Below are 23,736 nucleotides of genomic sequence, written 5' to 3'. Positions count from 1 at the left end.
CTTACATTTGTAACTTTCTAGACCCAGCACACACTATCTTACAATAGGATGCTGGAGGGGTTACCTAGTGTCCCCTTTGTCTAGCTTCTCATGTAACATTTTTGATATTAACCTTTTCAAGGGGATTGGGTCCTCCGACGTATTCCATATCTATGACAGGTAATGTCCGCAGCTGTGCTGCGGACATTACCTGTCATAGATATGGAATATGTCGTCGGACCATCCCATCGAAAGAACGTTACCAGGTAAGAAAGTAACTTGTTCTTCTCACTGAATGGCTGGTGGCAGTGGATTTGTTTTAACTACCGTGGTGTGCATTTACCGCAGGCTGCGTTCACAGCTGCAGCAAAGCACCCAAGGGTGCAATTTTTGTAAAAATGGCCCCGGTCTTCTTTTTTCGCCATTTCTTTGTGGAAAGGTCCTTCTTGAGATTTACTCTGCGTGGCAAACCAGGTTTGGTCCCATTGTTCACTTTGCCTTTGGCGGGATTCACGAGTGAAGGCTCTTCTCTGGCTCCAGGGTGTCTGGGGTAGGCAGGAAGTGAGGAAGATGCCCGAAACTCCCTGTGCTTAGTCTCCTAGGAGACCCAAATGCACTCTTTGGTGTTTGGCAGGCTGACTGTCCGGCAAGGACTGCCACCCTGCTGGTTGACTGACAGCTAGGCTGGAATGAATGGGAGAGAACTGTATAAAAGGCGAGTCTTTTGGCTTGGAAGGCAGAGTCGACCACTGGGCGAAGAAACCGAAGAAGAACTTGAAGAGGATGCCTGCTGCAACTCCTGGACCGTTGGTTTGCCCGGTGAAGCCCTGCTGCAGTGCCGAAATGCCAAGTTCGCATCAACTGCAAGGATGACTTCTCCCCTTGAGTTGGTGGGACCAATCAACTCCAAAGTAAGCCACCTGGACATCCATCTCGGAGCTGGTTGAATTTCCACAGAGTTGCTGCTGGAAACCGTAGAGCCGAGGGGGTGGGGGGCACCAGTTTGTGTGCTTTGCTTTTAAGTTGGCCAAGAGCTCCAGGAAGATCCTCCGGACTCCCAGGAAGCAGGAATGTCCGAGCCTGAGCCCCGTCAATAGAGTGCGGGACCCCAGAAGCAAGGAAAGTCCATCTCAACAGCCAAGAACTGCTGTGTTGCTATTTGCGGTAGACGCGAGGAGCTGAAACACTGAACAGCCACTGAAAATGAAGTTTGCCGGTTGCAAGTTTTGACCGTCCCAGTGCATTGCAGGAGTCCCCCGACATCCTCCCTCGTGTCCCCACGAATGAGGTCCAGGAACAGTGAGATTTGCAAAGCTGCACCGGAACAGGAGTCATCTACTGCCTCTTTTCTTCATTTTAAAGGTACTGTACAAAGTCTGAGAGAACGTACCTCTTGCCGTAGAGTTGCTTGCATCTTCTACTACTCACAAGTCTAATCCGCTTGTGGCCCTACATTTGATTCTTCTTTTCAGCAAAGACTACTAAGAACTTGTGCAAAGACTTTTCCATTTACCTACCAGAGGTGCTTCATCCTATATAAGACTTTTGCACATTGACTTTGGCTTAGCCTGTTGTACTGAATGACTCTTTCTGGGGGGATCCAAAAGTATTTGACTGCTTAAGAACATTTGTTGTCTCTTGTATGTTCTAAATAATCTTTTCCTTTGACTTATTTCGCTATGATTCTAAATGCAATAGTGATATATTAATGTCCCCAGCACCCTAAGAATTGAAGTCACCTGAGGGTGTAGGTAGTGTCTGTGGGCCATCCCAAAAGGGTATCTACTGATTTAGAGATTAAGAATGTGTATTTCATGAAGTGTATTTGAGTGTTAGTGTTATATTGCTCCCTTCTGAAGAAGGCGTATTCTAACTTAATTAATAATTGTTTATTCAAGAAACCTTGAGTATAAGAGTTTATTTGAATAATTTTAACTGTAAATCTCTGTGTAACTCGACTACAGCTCACATTGACCCCTCTTGAGATAAACCTGGCTGCTCAACACGCTACCAAAACTGTGTAGTACAAGCTTATACCAAACGTTGGGTTTCCTATACCTGTAGTCAGAGTTGTCTGTAGTGTTCCCAAAGGGTACTGCATACAAACTTTGCCTAACATCCCAGACTCCCAATGTTGCAATATTTTTACTTAGTTCACCTCCCTCCAAGCCTGCAACTCTACATCACTTGTTTCACGGCCCTAGACCTTTCTGATTTATGATTGTCTCAGACCCTCACAACAATTATTAGGGTCCCAGACTCTTGTGGTTGTGGGTGCGGGTCCCAGACCTGTACAGGTATGCTGTATTAATTTGGTTCACTCTCCTACCAAACATACAACGGTTTTGGGTGTTGTAGGGTCCCAGACCCTCCTTCTACAGCTCCTTGGCTCACCCCTGTGCTTCCCTGGACCACCTACAGCTCTCGGGCATCCCGCATACGTGCTTGCCTCCTTTGCGGCTGTCTCAGCGGTTCCCGGGCTGCTGTCTCCTTCCAGGAGGATTCGGCATTGATCAGGCTACCAGCGGGGTCTGCAGACTGAGGCCTCTACCCGGTTGCGCGTTCTTTTACTTCCACGCTTCTTCTCTAGACTGGTTCGGCCTTTGGGGTACAGCTCTCCCGTTTTCAGCTCTCTTCGACGCTTTTGTTTGAGCCAGAGCTCGAACTGCTGCTTGAACCACTGTGCGACTCCTGCGTTTGATTGATATCCTCCTTCAAGTCAATCAAGGGCCTTGAACACTAGACCGCTAGTTGAGTTGCTCGCAAGTAATCTTTGTACTCCTGGCCATCTTCCTCGTCACAGAACCGTCTGCCACACTACCTGCACAATATTTTCTATTATCATTGGTGTTATGCATGTTAGTTTGACTATATGCATTTTCACTTGCATTTTCAATATTATTTGGCTATATGCACAATACTCTATACTGTTGTATTTTCATATTTGTCATTTATATAGCGCCTTACGCCAAGGCGCTGTACAGAACCAATTTACAATATAATCAAATGAGCAAGTGGATACAATATAACTTACAACAGAACTCCAAAAACAATTAAGGTTGAAGTAAGAACGTTTTTCAGGCAGGGTGGAAGATTGAGTGAGAATTAATAGACTGCATAGAGAGAGGGAGAGTATTCCAGTAAAGAGAAGCCAATAGAGAAAAAGAACGGAAACTAGAGGAAGCACATGGGGGACGAGGCACAGGTAAAAGAATGTGGGTTTAGGAACGAAGAGTACGAGAAGGGACGTAGAAGAAAACGAGAGGCAAGGTAGATAGGGCTAAGTCCATAAAGAGATTTAGATACTGTGCAGAGAAAATTGAATGAAGTCGAAAGCTAGCCATCAAAGAGAGGCCAGAGAAGGAGAAAGTCATGAATAGGTATGGAATACAGAAGACGGATATAGGAATTGAAGATAGATTTAAGAGGAGCTAGCAGAGAGACAGGAAGACCAAAGAGGAGTGCAGAACCATAGAATAATCGAGCGAAGATTAAGGAAGAGATTAGAAGCTTCGTGGCACTGAAGGTGAGAAGAGGCCTAACTTTCCGATTGTTAAAAAGATGAAAACGACAAAAACGAGATGTGCTCAAGATATGATGAGCAAAGGAAAGATTAGTATCAAGATGAAAGCTAAGGTTGCGGGCGGTCAGAGAACGGCAGATGCGAAGGGGAGACCGGGAGAGGGATAGTATTAGCAGGGAGAAAGAGGACTTCACTCTTAGATGGATTAAGGATAAGAAAGTGGCCTGACATCCAAGTTTTGATTGCAGAAAGACAGGCAGAGAGGTTATGTTTGTTTTATTATTTATAATGCGCAACATACCCTCAGGTAACAGGGCGCAGCAGTTACAAGTATATGCGAGGCTTAGTTACAGCAGCGTAAATATTTACAGACAGGTATTACATACAATGTATATACAGGAAAGAGCTATTTACAGAAGATAGGTGCAGAAACAGGAGAGCAGAGTGATACATACAACCTATTTACATCGGCACTATATACAGGATTGGGTCATGATTGGGTAAAAGTGTTCAAGCATACATCTGGATAGAAGTGGGATTAAATCCGGGCAATGAATCCTAGCTACATACTATGTTTAATGGGCATTTGCTTTCAGCCACAAGATGGAATTAGTACTGAAATTTTGATAGGGTAGGTCAGCTATCAAAGTGGGAGGTTGGGAGTTCCACAGTTTAGCTGCTTTCACCGGGAAGCTATTACCGCCGATTGTAGAGCAATTAAACTTGGGAATAGAGAGGCAGTCTTTATAGGCAGTTCTCGACGGTCTCAAAGAAATCTGTCGGTGGAATCTGTCCACCAAGTAGGTAGGTGCGGCAGCTTGCTTGGTCTGAGTTTGAGGGGGCAATCAAATCCAAGGAGGTGGTCAAGATTTTATTATATTCTTCGACCAGGATCTCCGGGTCTGTGTTGTCAGGGAGCGAGTTGGGGGTGGGGAGTAAAGTCGGGATAATCCTATCCACAGTGTTACTCTTTTTATTTCTGGTTAGCGTAGGTGGAGCCCTGATGGCAGGTAGTGGTGGGGGACTGTTGGTGGAGAGCATAAAAGACACAAGGTGATGGTCAGTCCAGGCTAGGGGTGATATGGCGAGGATATTGGCTTGGCAGTTATAATCTGCCACCCAATCGAGTATTCTACCTTTATTGTGGGTAGGTGTGTTACTACTTTGGGTAAAGCCTAGTTCTGAGAAGGTATTGCGTGTAGTGAGGGCGAGCTGGTCTGAAGGGTCATTAAAACACATGTTAAAGTCTCCCAGTACAAGTACTTGAGTAGAACGTTTGAGTTTATTGGACAAAATAGTGTTAATGTCATCCTCAAAGGTTCCAGGATGGCCTGGAGGGCGCTAGATCAGGTGGATATTAAGGGTCTGGGCATTAGAGATAGGGACTTTAATAGATAGAGGCTACATTTATGGATGATGGCGATACCACCTCCTCTAGATTTTGATCTATCTTGTCTCAATATGGAGTAGCTTTTTGGGACTGCTAGCATGAGCATGGGGCCTGCTGCAGGGTGTAGCCAGGTCTCGGTGATACCGAGGAAGTCTAAGTCTTCACTAATAATTAAGTCAGCAATTTCTGTGGCATGTGCTACCAGCGATCTTGAGTTAATTAGTGCTCCTTTGATCAGAGAATTTCGCAGTAGTGGTCATGGTTGAGTGTCTGATTTGTGAGGATTTCAGTTTACTATGTTTAGCTAAGCTCTTCATTAGCATAGGGTCAAAGTTAGGAGCTGGGTACAGGTTTATATTAGTTTGGCAGGGCCGGGTTGACTTAGTCCTTGATCCTGTTGTAGTAGGGACAGAGCTGATGGGGGGAGGGGAGGCTCATAGATTTTGGCTAATCTGGCTCTGAGACGTAGGTTCCTATCTGTAGTTGAGCAGGGATAGCTAGCTAGGGATATGAAGTCATTTGTGTCTGGGAGTAGTCTAGTAGTTGTAGTATTATGTGATTTGGAGTTGTGTGTCGGGATGGGTGAGTGTTGTAACATGGTGTAGAGCATATTGTTTTGTAGAAACAAGATAATGTGGACTGTCTGGCTGGCAGCTATCGGAAGCATGCTAGCATGTGTTGGCGGGGCACTTTCTAGGAGTTAATACGTTAGGTGGCTAAGGTAGTAGCAACAAAGGCAAGGGTCAGATAATCAAGTGAGGCTGAGTCTGAGAGTGCGTCATAGGCTAGGTGATACGAATAGTGGCAATGGTAGGTAACAATCAATATGAGGCACTAGCCATACTTATTCAGAGCAGCTTGGCAGACAGTAAATATGGTCAAAGGTAGTCAATCAAACACTGAGCAATCAATACAGATCAATGAGAGGCACTAGCAGTTTGGCAGACAGTAAATCTGGTCAAAGGTAGTCAATCAAACACTGAGCAATCAATACAGATCAATGAGAGGCACTGGCCATGCTTATTCAGAGAATTCTTGGCAGAATTGGCAGACAGTAAATATGTACAGGTGGGCAATCAAACAGTACATGTATACGTAATCAGTGGAGGGCGCAGGCTAACATGATGAGTGTGAGCAATCAAGCATTGAGGCACTGGCATTGAGTGATCAAGCCAGCAAAAAGGCACTGGGCTCAAACAAACCCATTTACAGAATGGGTAGGCAAGCAGACACTATGGGCACAGGTGGTTACACCAAGGTGTGGGAGGAGGCATGAGGAAGTGTGTATATCTGGTGTAAAGGAAGAAAATGATAGAAATAGTTGGGTGCCATCGGCATAAGTGATGAGCGACTCAAAAGAAGAGATAATATTGGCTAAATGAGAAGTATACAGTGAGAAAAGAAATGGGCCAAGAACAGACCCTTGTGGAACATCGTGTAGAAGAGGAACCAGAAAATCCAAAAGAGGAGAGGAAAGGGAGTAAAGCACTATATCAAAAGCAGCGGCTAAGTCCAAGAGTATAAGAATAGAAGAGTGGGGGCACTGTTGCGTGCGAGCTAAGATGGCTGTGTGAGTTCTCTGTCTGCCTGGGGGCTTCGCATGGTGCATATCAGCTAATTTCTTGCACTGTGAATCTTCAAAACTAAAGCTGTGGGAAGACTCTGCTCCCGACAACATACGGACCGGTTTTTATATTTAAAGGTGCCTCCCTGCCACGACCCAGCCTGAGCTTTTATGATACCCTGCCCGCCCTGTCTAACGGAAGCTGCAGGCGGCTGCGGACAGGTCCGCCTGGCCCCGCCTTCACTACAGAGAGAACGACTGCTGCTCCAACCGTCTTCCTCACCATAAGTGTCCCAGGCCGAACAGGCCCCAGACCCCAGTGCCTGGGGGGTGATTTTTTTAACCCGTACTGGATTCCGAGGATGACGCAGCGGCTCAGTCGAGCACCCGCCACTGAGGGACCGGTGGGGTGCTGGAGGACCTGGCCTCTCGGGCCCGACGTTGAGCTGCACCTGGCTTGACATCACAGCATCGCCTGCCCGCTGGTTACTCGTCGCAGACCAACCCATTCTGCATCTGCTGTGGCGCTGGGGCTCCCATCTGTCTGCCCGACCCTATGGGGCGCCGGTGCTCCATCGCCCGGTGCCTGTACCCCTAGGCAGCAGCTGGGTGGCGTGAGACCCGGGCTATTAACCATCTGGCCTGACTGCTCGGTGCCGGTCCTGCGCTCCATGTGCGGCACCTGCTCTTAGCCCCTGGTGCATCTGCTCATGGCTCTAACCTGCGGTGTCCCAGGTCGTTGGGGCCGTGTCCTACACCTGTTGGGGCCCTGCCCACAGACGGCTCCTAGGCCTGTTGGGGAGCCACAGCAATGCGGGCTGTGGCATGTGGCAGGTGGCGAAGTTACAACTGGACGACATTTGCAGTGAGTGACCCGCGCATTGGCGGCTTCTGTCTCCCTGCGTGATGCTCTGACTCTCCTCCATGGTCCTGCTCTCACCTATTTTGCATCCCTTTGACGCCCAGTATCTGGCTACCTCCTCTGGGCTGAAGCTCCTGCCTTAGCATCCTGCCTGTACCACTTTGGGCGGCGACCTGCACTTTCGGGGCAGCCTATCTCCTCCACCTGGTCCCTGTGGTCCCCGGTCCTGTGGACACCATGAATCTGCCACGTCTTGCTGCATGAGTGAATGATCTGGCTGCGCATTTCCTGGTCGCGCCTGGTTGGAGATTGGTGTATCACTCTCTCTCGCCTCCCTGATTTGGGGATCCTTACCAGCCTCAGCGCCTCTGCCGCTAGTCGCCTTGCAGTCCTTTGGACGACTTGCGGATCTGCACCGTCAGGAGATCTCCTTACGGTTATACCCTGCAAATGATACCCGCTGCTCATCATGAGTGCCTAGACCCCTGAGCCCCTCTATCTGTGTTGTCCAGCTGGTTGTGGACCTCGATCTACATACGAAGGGTCGGTCTGGCCCACTTCATTCATCCTCCTTGCTGTTACCAACTCTTCTCTGGACCATCTTACTATAGCTTCATACACAACCTCGTTCGGTCATGACTAAGGGGGCGGGCCGGAAACAGAGCACCATTAACATGTTCGCAAAGTCAACACCAAAACCTGCTGAGGCACATTCAGAGGCCGTGCTCCTCCCCACAGTGACAAGCGAGCCTACTGAGCTTCAGAAGATGATGGAGGATATGCGGGAGGGGTTTACAGCGCTACACACAAAACTGGACAATATGAGCGGGACAATCAGCTCTATTAAAGCCCGGATGGAAAAGACTGACACCTGAGTTACAGAGGTGGAGTCTAGAGTTAGCACAACCGAGGATAATGTCACTACACTCAGGTCTGAGGTGGCCTCGCTGTCCAGACAGGTCGAGGCAATTAGTAAAAAGAAAGAAAATTTTCGAGTCCAGGTCGAGGCGCAACAACTTGCGCCTAATAGGAGTGCCGGAGGACAAAATTGATGGCCCCATGGAAGACTATGTGGAACACATCCTTCTGTCTCTGCTAGACGGCCCCAAGCTTTCACCACAGTTCGCGATTGAACAGGCCCATTGATCCCTAGTGGCGATACCCGGAGCTCCACCCCGGCCTATTATAGCCAGAGTCTTAAACTATCGTGATAGAGATGCGCTGTTGCAGGCCGCCAGAGCCAAGGGCAAGCCACTGGATCCATCTGTATCCGTACATCTCCGTCGCCATTCAGCCAGGAATCGACTCTGGGAGCTTCGAGTCAAATATTCCATGTTATATCCAGCGAAGTTGAGAGTCGAACATGCTGACAAGGTCTTCTTTTTCACCATCCCGAAGGGGGCCTCCAGGTTCCTTGACGAGCATTTTCCTGGCTAGCTACTATTCCATATTGTACCGTGAGGACCCCTCCTGACCCTCCTTAAAATGAGGCCTTGCCCACCAGATTGTGGGAGATCCTCACGGGTTTCATTTATGTCACCTGCCTTTTCATTTTGATATTCCCGATATGTGCAACATATTATGCTTTCTATGTCTTGCGTCTGTGCTGAAGCCGACCTTGGTTAGCTCACAGCCCCCATGTAGTGCTGCAATTGTTGTTGTTGTGTGAAGTTTATTTAGGGTTTCACTCCTCTGATTGGGAGTGGGGTGGAGGTGGGGGAGGGAGAGAAGGGACAAAAATGTAAAAATCTGCTTGGCTTGCGATTCCGGAGACTAGATGAAATTTATCTCCAGTTTGGTTACACCACGAATCAACCCTTTTTTGCCTGGACCAGATCACAGCTGACATTTGTCTACCGTCTTAATGGCGGAGGAGGGACTGGTATTCATGAGCTGAAATATCAGAGGGCTAGGCAACGCTATCAAGATGCACAAATTGCATATTTATGCTGAACGACACAGAGCCTGAGTCCTTTTTCTACAAGAGACACATGCTTTGGCAGGTGGCTGCGACAGATTTGCTAAATTGTGGGGCACACAGCGCTACTACACCACCTACTCTACACAAAGCCGCAGCGTGATGAACCTAGTGCATTAGTCCCTTAGATTCTTTCACAAAGTGACAAATATTGATCCCCTGGGGTGCTATGTCCTAATATATGGTTTATTGATGGACAGAGAGGTGGTCCTCAAGAATATATATGGCCCAAATATAGACGACCCAGAGTTTTACTCCCAACTCGTCTCTTTACTGGCCCAATTCCCCCTGGTCCCTATATCTAGGGTGGGGACTTTAACACCATAGCTGACATTGACCTAGATAGATCTGGCATCAGGCCAGTCAGTTGACCAGGGCGGCGAAAACTATTCTAGAGGCACAAGCCTCACTGGGCGTGGTTGACGCCTGGAGACTACACAACTTCACCCTCTGTCCTGAGAATTCTTAGCCTAATTTTCATGGTCCTAAGGATCTCACAGACATTAGCATCATTGAACTTGCTGATCAGGCGGAACAAGAGGCAAACCATGATCCATCCCAGTGTAAACATGCTGAAAGCGCGATACAGCAAACATGCGATGCATCTATTTTGGACTTGCCTATCCCTCTCCCTCAGAGACACTGGGGATATAATTGAAATTTCTGTAAATGCATCTGTTAAGGACCCCTCTATTAATCCCATCTTAAAAATGGGATCCAGTATGAGTTTAATTGCAGCAGGCTCCCCCTCCCCTGGTTCTGGGGATCCTCTCCCCTCAGCTATCAACCTTACTGATGAGTTGCCTTTGGGGGTGGGATGTGATGTGGCAATGTCAAATGCCCCCAGGGACTGCCCCATGTCCCCTAAAGTAACTAATGTTGCAAAAGGGAAATTGGTGAGACGCAAACCGGGGGCCAGAAGGAACTGTATTCTGTCTATTAGAGCTGCCCATAGAACCCTTTTCCGCACTAGACTATCCCTGGTTATTGAACATGGAGCTCTGAACTTAACTTAACCTAAAGCTAAGGTGGTTGACTCTATGGCTCAAACAGACCCCAATACATCTGGTGTGATTGGATGGATTGTCTTTGGGAGAGCCCAAGAGATCCCTGCTCTTCTGGCCAATGCCCCTATGAATATAGGGAATAGCAAGGTACTCTCTGGGGGTTTGTGCTCAAAGGGCAGGGTGTCTGCACTGGTGTTAAGGGATCAGCCTGTACCGCCCCTACCCCTATCGGGTGGGGGCTCCGAGGTAGTGCATTCATTTGGGGCAATTTCCGATCGGATTGAGTCCATCTGGGGCCCATGTGAGGGGGCGTCCACCTCGGCATCACTGTTGCAAAAACACGGTGGGAAGGAACGTTTTTGCCCCTTGTGGGAAAGGAGGGGCTGAATCATTCTCCACTACTACCTACTTGGGAAAGATCGGTTGGCCTACCGAGTCGGCAGGATTTACCTAAAGATTTGGGGGTGGGTACTTTTGAGGAACCGCAGCTCACTCCAACCTCTGGGGTCGGCTCTGTGAATCCGGGGGTTGGCTGTGGAAGTGATAAGTCAAAGCAATTGGAGGATCTAGTGGATATTCCACCGAGATCCAATTATACCAGAGTTGCCGCAGGGGGTGAAGGACTTGCTCCAGCGTCTATACTACCCCCATCAGCTATATCCCAAGGGACTCTTCTAATGTATTGTCATCAAATCCAGGTGGGCCTTGTTTGACTTCAATAAACACACAAGTAGGTGTCTTAAACAGTGCAGAGCCTGATGGTCCACTGGGCTTGAGGCCGATGGACAAGGGTGATAATCAGGGGCTCATCTGAATCAAAATAAGAAGTATTCTTGAGCTCAATTATCGGATTTGTCTTAATCGACCTAACATCTTGTCTATTTTCTCTGAAATTGCACTGGTGGCTTCGTTTGATATTGGGAGAGTTTCCTTCCCTGAGAAGGGATTATGTGGGTATTTGTATTATCCACTTGAACTCCCCTCTGGTTAAGGAGCTGATTCTCGCACAAAGTGAAGCCCTCCTTAATCTCAGTTTTGAAGTTGAACTGATGGATGGAGAGAAGGGGGGCCCTTGCTCTAATGGAGACAGGCAGAACACTGTGCCTCGCTTATTGGGCACAGTGAAAATGGGCCGGAAAATATAAAAGGTGGTGGGAAGGATATGGATTGGGCTACTATAATCTCCTCCCTGTGGCAAAATGTGTCCCGTAAAGCACGAGTTGGTGTTCGTACTGTCCAGGATGAGTTGTCGCTATGCATAAAATACTGGAATTCCTGCGGCAATACTCATCTGTTCCCTAACACGCTCTGTATGAATAATCTGAGACTAGCTAACTGTATTGGTTTACAAGAGACTTGGCTGACCTCTATACCTCTCTGGATGGCTACAGTGGCTTTACTCAACGAGCCAAAGAAAGCGCAGGCGGTAGGCCGTCAGGTGGTCTGTTGATCGCAATTGAAAACTCCTCTGGCCTGAGTGGACTAATAATTGTGAACCAGCCATTTGGAATCTTGGGAGGGGTAGACTTCTCTACTGCCGATGGCAGGGTAAAACTTCGAGTTATCAACATATACTGGCACAAGAGCATCACACAGGTGGATTCCATTGTGAAGTTTATCATGCCATTGAGGACTGGTCCGGGATATTTGTGAACGGGACAATCATAGTGGTGGGAGATCTTATTGCAGGTTGTGACTCTCGGCATTCCCCTTGGGTCCTTGATGGGATTACAACCGGTCATTCAGAGAAGCGATACTTGGGGCAAAAATGGTATGTGGACCTAGGAGGTCGGGGTCTACAGCGCTCAGTGGGAAGGAAGTCTGATCACCACTCGGAAACTGACTGGCACACTTGGCATAGGGGCAATAGTTCCTCTCTTCTTGACTACATCTACCTTGAGCCCTTTCTAATGAATCACTGTCTGTCATTCAATGTAGTGACTAATGTTTGGAGCAACCATTCCATCTTAACGGCCACTTTCGATTGGACACTGTGCTCCAGAGAATTCCAGCTACAGCCCCAAGTTACTGCTAATATGGCCAGTAACACAGTAAGATGGACGGATATAAATATCCGCCATCTGAACCTGAATGTAAGAAATGCAATCAATTTATCCACCTTTGAGTGGAAGCTTAATTTCAATGCGAGTGAGTTCCAGACGTTTATTGGCTCATTAGTTTCTGGGCTTGTCCCAGGGAATGGTAACAGGGGGAAAGGACCTGCTACACACACTCATTGTTACAATGTGGAGTTAGCTGATGCACAAAAGAACATGAGGAGGGAACTGAGACTTATTCATCGTACTAATCCAGATCAGGTTATCTGCAATGAGTTGATATGGAAGGCTGAGCAGTCCTACAAAAATCACTGTAAATCACTGTAAATCAATGACGCATGGTCTCCTACATCGTGATGCAGAAATGATGCTGGGGATTCTGATTAACTCTGGGGTCAGTGCCTTCTGGCATTTAGTTAATGGGCAAGACTCTACCCATGCAACTTCCCTACTCAATTCAGTCTCAGAACTGGAATGGGGACAGTTCTATGAGAATAGGTTTGGCCAACCAATGATTGCTCCTGTGATGGCCTGCGGCCTACCTATATGCTATTTGGGACCCTCAACTAGATCTTAAAACCATTCACTCCTTGGATTACCAAATGCAGGAGATCTCGAGCCCCAGAGCCGAATGGCCTTACGAAAAACACTTTTAAAGATGACCAAAACATTGGGACGAATCTTCTGTATTTGGAATTCAGGGATATTATCTTCACAAGGACAACGCCTAATTCCTGGAGTACGGCCCATGTGGTCCCGATCTTCAAGTATGGAAGCAGGGCGGACCCAACCAACAATCGACCTATTTCGCTTATTGATGCAGACTGTAACATTTTTTCAGCGTTCCTGCTCTCACATCTTGAGGAATGGGCTAGTACTACTCATCCGCTGTATAATTCCAGACTGGTTTTAGGAAGGGCCATTCCACCAACATTAACGGCCTTGTCCTCAAATGCGTGCAGGAACATTCTTTGATATCACCAAGGGGCTGTACCTACATGGCCTCGATCGACTTAACTGCCGCATTTGACTGCGTTGACCGGGGTAGACTATGGGCTAAATTGGCCAAATGGGGTATGCCAGAGGGGCTACTGAGACTCATCAGTGTGGTGTACGAGAATTCGATCTTATCGAGGGGGTCAGACAGGGCTGTGTTTTGGCCCCCTGGCTCTTCAACCAATATGTGTCTGATGTTGCGCTCTCACTTGCGAAGCAAGGGTTAATTGCTCCAAAGGTAGGCCAGGCAAAAATGATATAACTTCTGATTTTTTATCTAAGGTCGGGCTGCAAAGGTGATTAAATAACTTTGCGAGCTATGCCAAAGACAATGGGCTTATCATTAACCCTAATAAAACTAAAACTCTTATCATTAGAAAAGCGAGGACAAGGACTAACGGGCCTGTTGGTTTTCTTGGAGGTATTCCTTTGAAGCTCTTCGATACTGTCAGGTATTTGGGTTTCAACTTAGCCGCTTATAAAGGGTCTAAAATAGTCACTGAGGCCCTGGTTCATAAGGCAAAGCTTCTGGAAGCCCAAATTGTTAAGATTGACCGAAGGTTTGGAAGATTCTCCCTCAGACCTGCTATAATGTTCTTTGAGGGTAAGATTGTGCCGGAATTGATCTATGGTCTGGAATTCAAATCAGATAAAGTACATAAAACCCTGAATAGAATCGAGGGTAGAATCTGGAGTAGAATTCTCGGGGTCCCAAATGCAGCACCCCTACCAGCCTTTCGCTTTGAATTGGGGATGGTTTCCCTCTGGGCAAGGGTACAATGGGCTTGTTTATCTTTATTCCCGAAAAACATGGCACCTATCCCTTAACTGCACTTGTGTTTTAACTTCCCTTAGGGCAAGATCAGAGCTTGTCCTCAGTGATATTGGTGTGACTCGAGACACTGGTCTCTAACCCTACGAAGGCTAAAAGGGCCTTATTTGATTTTGATTGGATCCAGACCATAGACACTTTCCACTCTTATCCATCCTTGAGCCACCTGATGCATGAGCATAGATCTAGAGGCTCTTTAACTACGATGCTGCTCCAATTTCCGAATCGATTCTACCGAGGCATCCTACTTGGAGCACGGTGGAATCTGCTACCTACAAGGGAAATGCAACTGAAGGAGGCTGCAAATCGGGACTGAAGCATCTTCCTGTCAGTTCTGTATGGGAAAACTGGAGACCCTAAGGCACCTGGTCTTTGAGTGTGAATCAATACAGGGCCTTAGAGACAAATATTGGGCACCTCCTAGATGTAAATTACAGATCTTATAATGAAGACCTGGTTTGGAAGCGCTGTCTTAATATTCACAGCATTCATGAGGGGTTGGCTCTAACGGGCTTCATTAAAAGCTTGAACCTGTAGATTTGTAATATTCAGCTATCTGCTTCCTCCCTGTACTTTGCTTGATGTCTTGGGGATTATGTGATGTTAAGTTAAACTAAACTATGTTAAGTCATTATGTTAGTACAATCCAGGTTTTGCTGTTGCAATGTATTGACTTTGCTTTCACTAGATGTTGATTATATCGACTGAACAGTATTTTACTGTTAAAAACTGTACTGTCCTATTGATTCCTTAGTATTGGATTTGGTGGTTTCTGTTTTTGTTCCTTTTTTATTATTGGTACCATTCTTATTAGTATTTTATCTTCATGAATTAATGAGTTTTTCATTATATGGCCTCTATACTTTTTTTAAATTATGTATTTGTTTTTGTATGCATATTTGTAAAGGTTTAATTAAACCAATTGCAATAAAAATTTAAAAAAATAGGCATCATCTTTACATTGTGACGCACAGCACCTTCAGTGCAGTGACACAGGGAAGTCTCTTAGATTTCGCAAAAGTTTTAATACTTTCTCTTGGTGAAACTACTGTTTCCAAGAGCATTGAAGTGAAATTGACTTTACTTACATTGTGTAACTTTCTAGATCCAACCCACACTATTTTACCATTGGGTGCTGAAGGGGTTACTTAGTATCCCCTTAGTCTAGTTTCTCATGTAACAATTTTATGTTACCCTTTCTACAACTAACGGCTGGTGGCAGTTGTTTACTTTTTGCTACCATTGTATCTTTTTACTGCAGGCTGCAATTGCAGCTGCAGTAAGACACCCATGGGTGCCCATTTGGTCAAAATGGCCCTGGTCTTCTTTTTTCACCTTTTCTTATTGGAAAGATCCTTCTTGAGATTTACTCTGCGTGCCAAACTAGGTTTGGTCCCTTTCTTCGTTTTGTCTTTGACGGGATTCACTGGTGAAGCCCGCCTCTGGCTCCAGCATGTCTGGCAGGGGCAGCAAGTGAGGGAAGTGCCCAGAATCCCCTTGGTTACAGGAATGCACCCAAAGGTGATTGGCCGGCTGGCTGTCCTCGTAGGACAGCCAACCTGCTGTGTGATTGACAGCTATGCTGCAAATGAATGGGAGAAACCTGCATAAAAGGCGAGGCCTTTTGCTTGGAAGGCAAAGTCGACCACCGGCCGAAGGAATCCGAAGAAGAACTTGGAAGAGACACTTGCTACTACTCCTGGACCGTTGGTTTGCCCGGTGAAGCCCTGCTGCATTGCTGAAGCTCTGAATTCGCCTCGACTAGAGAAGCCCTGCAATGGACGACTTCTCCCCTTGGGTTGGTGGGACTAATCAAACCCCAAAGTGAACTCATCTGGACATTCTCTTGGAGCTGGCTGTACTTCCATTGCTGCTGCAGGAACCGAAGTGCCAGGGAGAGGAACACCAGATCGAGTGCATTGCCTTTAAGTCAGGCCCGAGCTCCAGGAAGATCTCACTGGACTCCTATGAAGCAGGACTGACCAAGCCTAAGCCACCTAAGAGTGCTGGACCCCAGATGTGAGGAAAGTCCATTAAGGTATCCGAGAACCATGGTGGTGCTGTTTGCGAGACACACGAGGAGCTGAAACCGCGAAGTGCCGCTGATCTGAAGTTTGCCCATTGCTGCCGCCGACCTTCCATTCATAGTCCCCAAACATCCTCCCTCTTGCCCACAACTGAGGCCCAGGAACACAGGATCTGCAGACCTACACAGGAACGGAAGCAAGCTTGAAGCAGAGTTTCTTCTAACCGAAGGTACTGTAAAACTAAGGGGACTTGCCTCTTGTCGTGTAGCCTCTCTTGTTCTCAGTTCAGACCTGTCTTGGTTGCCTTTGCAGAGTTGCTTGCAGCTTTGCCCCTCACAAGCCTCCCAGCTTGTACAGTGAATTCATTTTCTACAAACATTTCTAAAACATTGTGCAAGATTTTTACCTACCTGCAAGAAGTGCTTCAGCTCACCTAGACTTTTGCTCAACTTACATTGGCTGTCCTGGCTCCCTGAAAGGTTCTTCTTACATCTGACTTTGTTCTTTGCCTTTCCCCCAGGAAAAGGTTAATTTGCTTTGCATTGGAGGGTTTTTAAAAGTACTTAACTGCTTAAGAATATTTGTTAACCATTGTTTTCTCCCTCTGAAACTTTCCCTTTTGATTTCCCAATCAGTATTGCTCTAAATGTGCCTGTGATAAATAATAGGACACTGTGGACAATGATTTAAGTCACCTGAGGGTGTAGGAAGTATCTCTGTGCCATCCCCAATGGGTATCAACTGAATTAGTGAAACTGAGAGGGTGTATTTATTGATATATATTTTGTGTTATGATTGCTCCCTTCTAAAGAAGACCTATTCAACTGACTGTTAAATTAATAATTGTTTAATCAAGAAACCTCGAGTGTAAGAGTTTATTTGAATACTTCTCACTGTGAATCTCTGTGTAACAACCTTACTGCTCACATTGACCCCTCTCGAGATAAGCCTGTCTGCTCAGCCACACTACCAACCTGTGTAGTACAGACTTCTACCAAAGGTTGTGTTACCTATTGCCAGGAGGACAGGGTTGGTGCAATCTCCCACGGGGTACTGCATACAATCTTGCCTAACAGTCTTCAACATTATCATGGAGGTTAGTTGTAATAACTTGACAGTTATTACAGTTAGCTGTACCGAGGATGGAAATAGTACAGCTAATTCTTGCACGAGGGGTAGGGTGAGTTAAAGCAGGGTGATACTGTGTTCCCTGGTGATGTTTGTCTTGAATCCCATAGGGGAATTTCTTCCCTATGTGATCTTCCCTCGAAACCCCACCCCAGGGTGACTATTGTACTGTGGATGCACCGCCCTGGCCCCATGAGAAAGGTCTCCCACCGCCCCCCAGGAAAGAAAGGGCGACATGCCCAAATTCATCACAACTAACTCTGTTTGGGTTGCTGCTATCAACTCCCCTGAAGAGTATATCTTTCTCCTGCCCACATTAGCAAAAGAGGTGAACGAGGTATACCGTTTGGGCTGTGCCTGAATTCATCTTCATGATTTGGATCACTGCTGGTTTAAGCAGTAGTGTGGGGTTGACTAGGTCGTTAAGCCACAGTTCTGTTATTTCCTCAAGATCTTTGCATCGTGGGAGAATTTGTTTTTTTTGTAGGACTTTTTACTGCAAATGTGTTCAGGGGAGACCCCCGCAGCCCTCCCGCCGCATCCCACTCTACCGTTTTATTACCTTAACCCACCCCTGCATACTTTTGCGGTACAATTCATAGTAAAAAATGCAATGATTTCTCCCTTGATGGAAAGACCTGCGATGAAATCTACCTATACCTTAGGCACTACTCATCCTTGAACTCCTGCACAGCAGTAGTCTTTTCGCCAGAATGCCATTTTAGGGTTAGGCACAATCATCAAGACAGATAGGAAGTTCTCTGTCCGGCAGCTAGTCTCACAAGTGACTTCACATACTCGCTATAATCATTTTTGTACTGTGTGCATATGCCTGGTTTCTCTTTCATCATTCTGTTATCCACTCTGGAGGTAGCTTAGATGAGGTTTTGCTCGATGAAGATTCATGCATAGCGATGGGATTTGCAGATGCATCCCAAGCAAGCGGCCATCTTCTTGCATCTATGGTAGTAGGAGAAACCTTTTCCTGAGGCTAATTTTCTCAGGGTCTCTGCCCCAGTACTGGTTTGCTCTGGTTGTGGTAGTACTTGGTACGCTCCTTCATTCAGAAAAGCCACCCTGTACTCCACTGTAATTAGGCAGCTGCTGCCAACTGTGTACAGCAGGTTAGTTACCAGACAATACTCACACAAGCGAAACCCGGGTACCTGGTGTAATCTGAACCAGAGAGGCTTAAGGGTCTTTCAGGTCCACGTAAATCGCACATGCATCTCTGTTGCCGCCTCAGATTAAGACTCCTCAAGAGAAAACTGTAGCAACCGGTTAAGGAAAACTGCAGAAATCAGAAGGCCCTCTTGCCAAGTCCCAGTTTTAGACCTTTGTCACACTGAACAATGCAAACAATACATGCAAAGAGAAGGCGCACAAAAATCTTGACCTTCCTTGTCTTTAAAAAATGCTTTACCCATTTGAACAAAACCCCCTATGTTGCTGAGCCGATGCCAAAGTCTCACCCGCTATGAACTGGTGTGACCCATTTTTAATGAAGGAACAATGTGTTATTTGCTCTAAATAGTCATTACTGTTTTGCTGTTCTACATTAACCAGCAACCTTCCACTGCTTTTGATATCATTCTCACAGTAACTGTTTTCTTTCATTTTGTAAAATTGTGCAGGTTAAACGAAGATGTTGTGGACAGTCACCCAAAAATGTGACGCTAAAATCGCCATCTCCAAAGAAGACTCGGGAAGTGGGGACACCATGCAAGCGTGGGCGAGTCGGCGCCTTTGGTTCCCCAGACTCTCCAAAAGCTCATCTCGTCCCACCAGAGGCTCGAAGGCTGATAGTGAACAAAAATGCTGGGGAGACACTCCTTCAGCGAGCAGCACGGTTAGGATACATGGTAAGATAATAAATGTTGTGGATTAGTTTTTAGGGGTTGTCTTGCATCATGATGGTTAGTTAAAAGGTGGTGAATTTGACATACTATGCTAGTATATAGTTTTCAGGGTCCCCCTCATCTAATGGAATATAATGTTATTGTGGTTGGAGTGGGAGACTTACTGTGTCCTCATTCCTTTTTCCCATCACTGCATGGGATATTGTCTTCCTCTGCGCTTGGACCTCGTTAGCTGAGTGGGGGATAGGAAACCCAGTAAGTTACATGTTGGACAATTATACTTCGAAAATGATTAATTCTTTGGTCACATGTCCAGTATTGCCTCTAAAGGCCTGGTCACAGTGAAATAGAGTAAGCCATTTGTCAAACTGATCCCTTAGCAATATTGGTGGTGGAACATTCATCCATGTGATGGGCTTGTACCTTTAGAAGGTCAGTTGGGTGGGGTAATTATCAGTTATGTGTTGGGCCTTTGATCAGTGTTGGGCCTTTGATCAGCGAAGGCTAGTCTGAAAACTATTTAGTCAAGTGCAATTAATTGGGATAGTGACCCTTAAAGCAGTACTGTCTGTTCTAACAATCGTCCTGTGTCTTCTAAATCTGCATGCATTTATATTCCTATGCATTTCTTGCATTTTCTGTCCTGAATTTCCTTTCTGCACTGCAATTCTAAAATCACCTACAGTGTGATTTGGTTCCAAAAGGAGTTCACAAATACAAAGCTTAAACATAGATGGGCATGTTGGGCAACATGCTCAGTCAAGCTGGACTCATTGAGTGTGTAATAATTGCCTTCCCCACGATCACTTGGAACAGCGTTGCAAGTCCTGCAAACCAATTTGGCCTAAGAAGCTTAATGAGTGGTGCACCAAGTGGTGGGCGGCCTATGCCGTGCAGGCAGAGTCCCATTCACCCACCGGTGCTGTTGCCTCGGACAAGGAAGAACTCTGCAGCTACGGCTCCCTTTTGGATGCCGATGACATTCAGGAGGAGTCAGTGGACTCCTGCGTGTTTGTCTACAGTCTCATCAAGCGAATCGGAAGCCATGCTATGGGGAACTCTTCTGGCGACAGGAACACACACATGCATACACATAAGAACAAAACCCCAAACCCATCTTCGATGGGATCCTCGAAGGAGGCTCATGCAGCATCTAAAGTTTCGTCGAAATATGTCGATCCATCGCAATCAAAGGAAAAGCATGTAGCCTCCTATAAACCCTCGACGACTGCTGTTTCCGTTCCATCAAAATGGCTGTCGAAACACCATTCTCACTCCACACAGGTGGAGAAATCCACAAAAACACCACAGTAGCTTCCTATACTGGATACTGCTCCTGGCTCTCGTATCATTACAACAGTAACTACCTCAGGTTACACTAAGGCAACTGAGACATTGACCCAAGCACTACAGGGTAAAGGTAAAACTGTGGACCCAGAGGTGATTGTTTCCCCTTCCAGATACCCTTAGAACAGATAGGTGCACTTCAGAGAGTAATGAAGAAACCATGTACAAGATGTCAGAGTTGGTTACATTCATGGGCTATCATCCCATTAAACAAAAACTCTACTTTTAGAAGAGGGTGAACCTCTTCCAAAATTACCTTGAGTTCAGTGGTCCGAGGTGCACGCATTACTGGATGTTACTGACCAAACATCCAATACTTTTCAGGATGACCAGGATGATCTTAGCACCAGGACCAGGGGATAATGATCAGGGTTCATGGCCGGGGGATACCGATCAGGGTGCGTGGCTAGCTACTCCCACAATACCAAAAACTCAAGCCACTCTTATTAATAAGCCAGTTGAAAAATCAGTCTTATTTGGAAAAGCTGTGGACGATGGAGTTGAGACAGCTAAGAAAGAGCATGATACATTGAAGACCTAAAGCCAAATCGCCAATAAGCCATATGTTCAACAAGGGGTTTTCAACACACATCATTCCTTTTATTCTCAAATATTTTCCAGACCCACACAATCAGGGTTTTCCTCAGGTTCTTCTCAATGGTACTCGTCACAAGGAGCATCGTCCAACTTCCAAACCTCACAACGACGAGGTTTCAGACGAAGCAGGGGTAGAAGTAGAAGCACAGCCTCTAGAGGCGCTTTTTATAATTGGTTATTTATAACGCGCCTATGTAAGGAACTCAATGTGGCAACAGTAAAGACAGACACAAGTGATCACAGTTCAAGGGTGTTTATTAAACTGTATAATGGGTGAGAAAAATGCCTAATCTAAACCTAAATCTAAGATGGGAGCAAGCTACGACCATCCAATAATAATAAGCAGTCCTAGTGGTGTCTTGTCAAATAAAAAGGGCCTATACTAAAATAAAACTATTGCCAATCCTTACAACCAAGTTACAAAATAGTGTGGGGCAATGTTCTCAAGAAAAGAAAGAAGTGTTCACCAAATATGTCAGGATGGTAAGGATGGGGCCTTCCTTCTCCCATGTTTTTTTTTTTTTTTAAACAACTTTATTTTTGGTTCGAAGGCATACAGAGACAGTAAAACAGAACATTTTTCATAGATAATTATTGATGATCAGAACCTTTCTCAAGTTCATATCTTTCAGTCCTATGAAAGACTCTTTGCCTTCAAGTGTTTTCGATTTTATCCCCCCTCAATCCCCTCCTCCGCGAGCCCTCCCTCCCCAGCTTTATTATTAAACAACTTTATTTATTAATCAAAGGCATACAAATCAATGCAGTCGTACATTACCCAATGATGGGTCCTTATTGTCTGATAGATTATTGTGCGTCACCTGCATTCTTGCTCTTCAGGGTGACATTCGTCCGCAAGCCTTCGAGTGTTTTCTGGTTTACCCCCCTTCCCTCCCTCCGCCCCCCATTATACCCTCTATTCGTCCAACGTTCAAACACAAACTTTTGGGCTGTAGAGATCAAACTGAGTAAAGTTTTCCGTAGGCGATTGGGTCTTGGTTGTTACAAAGTAGAGGTTCATATAACGTGCATATTCCTGAGTAGGCGTGGCTTGAAATAATGGGCTTCTCTGTACTTCACTAGGTCATGGAAGGGCAACCATATAGTTAGGAACCTTAGGTATTATCCGGAATTGAGGGCGCATATCTTCTCCATGGCCATTACATTCCAGATCTTGACCCACCACCAGGCAGTCTGTGGTCCTGACTTGTTCTTCCAGTTCTGTGCTGGGGACATTCTCGCTGTCGATAGCAGATGAGTGATTAAGGAGGCTCTGGGCCCCGATATTGCGTATATCCCTTCTATGGGCACTCCCAGCAGTATAGTTTTTGGGGACATTGGCAGTTCCACCTAATGTCTTTGATATGGCCAAATATTTCTTTCCAAAACGTATTCGCTTTTGGGCACGTCCACCACATGTGGAATAGGTCGCCTCTCTCTCTCTGCATTTCCTCCAACAATTAGGTGAGTAGGACTTGTTAATTTTGTGTATTCGGTGGGGGGGTCAAGTACCACCTGAAGCATAATTTATCTGCCGATTGTTTAATTGTGGTGCATCTGGAGGTACCATGTGCTCTTGTCCAGATTTGGTTCCATTCTTGCTCGGTTATGGGTTTGTCTAAGTCTTTGTCCCAGCTCTCTTTATATGGGAGCACGTCTTCCAATTGTGCATTGGAGAGTAATCTGTAGAGTCTGGTCACTCCCTTTGACGTTTGACCCTCCTGTAGGGTCAGTTCCAAGCCTGATGGTGTCCTTGTGCCCGCCTGCTTCACTCTTGGGTGAGTTATCCAATGCCTAATCTGTGTGTATCTATATCGTTCTTTTTCTTCGAGGCCGAATTTCTGCTGGCATTCTGTGAAAAGCAGTGGGGTGCCATTATTGTAGAAGTCTTGCAGGGTCAGTTTGTCGGCTCCTGCCCATCCTTCCCAGAACCTCTTTTGGAGGCCCGATGAGAAGGCCGGATTATGCATTAGTGAAGTGTTGGGACCTAGCCCTCGTGAGATACCCTTCTTTTTCTGGGCTTTTTCCCAGTTGAGCAGGGACCATTTGGTCGCTTCCAGTAGAGGGCCTCCTTTCTCTCCGTCCCCAGTTTTCAGGTTTATTAGAGCTTTTAGGGGGGTTGATGTGGCCGCTTGCTCGATTTGACACTAGCCTTTGTGATTTTCGGGTTTAGCCCACCTTAACATAGGGGCTAGCTGAGCTGCCAGTATATATCTGTTCACGTCCGGTACTCCTAGGCCTCCGAGAAGTGGTGGGCGCATCATAATGCCTTTCTGGATCCTTGGTTTCTTCCCTTGCCAAATGAACTTGAATATCGCGTTTTGCAGCTCTTTGATCTTGGCCGGGGTAATAGTCATCGGGATGGCTCCCACCAAATAGAAGGCTGGGGAGGATGGTCATTTTTACTGCTGTGATTCGGGCGAACCACAACAGTTCCTGGGTTTCCCATCTGAGCATATCCTCCTGTAACTGTTTCCAAAGGGGGGTTATGTTCATTTTGTGTAGTTTGTTTGGATCGCACATTAATTGGATCCCCAGGTACTCCAGTGAGTCTTTCACCCATGGCACTGGGCAGTTCTTCTCCAGTTTC

The 23,736-nt window shown here is 46.4% G+C and overlaps 1 protein-coding gene across 10 annotated transcripts in view; it reads left to right on the top strand.

Annotated features, from left to right (window-relative positions):
* The window catches only part of BCORL1 (BCL6 corepressor like 1), a 1,509,155-nt gene that overhangs the window by 1,085,428 nt on the left and 399,991 nt on the right, over positions 1-23,736 (top strand). For all 10 annotated transcript variants that reach the window (XM_069612962.1, XM_069612963.1, XM_069612961.1 and 7 more), the window contains one exon: positions 18,978-19,205. In XM_069612962.1, coding sequence (XP_069469063.1) covers positions 18,978-19,205 — 228 coding nt within the window. The remainder of the gene's footprint in view (positions 1-18,977; positions 19,206-23,736) is intronic.

The sequence above is a fragment of the Ambystoma mexicanum genome, chromosome 5p (genome assembly GCF_040938575.1).
Source record: "Ambystoma mexicanum isolate Mex_15411 chromosome 5p, UKY_AmexF1_1, whole genome shotgun sequence".
NCBI classification, from domain to species: domain Eukaryota; kingdom Metazoa; phylum Chordata; class Amphibia; order Caudata; family Ambystomatidae; genus Ambystoma; species Ambystoma mexicanum.
The sequence above is the reverse complement of the archived record's forward strand: the minus strand, read 5'-3'. Positions and strand labels throughout refer to the sequence as shown.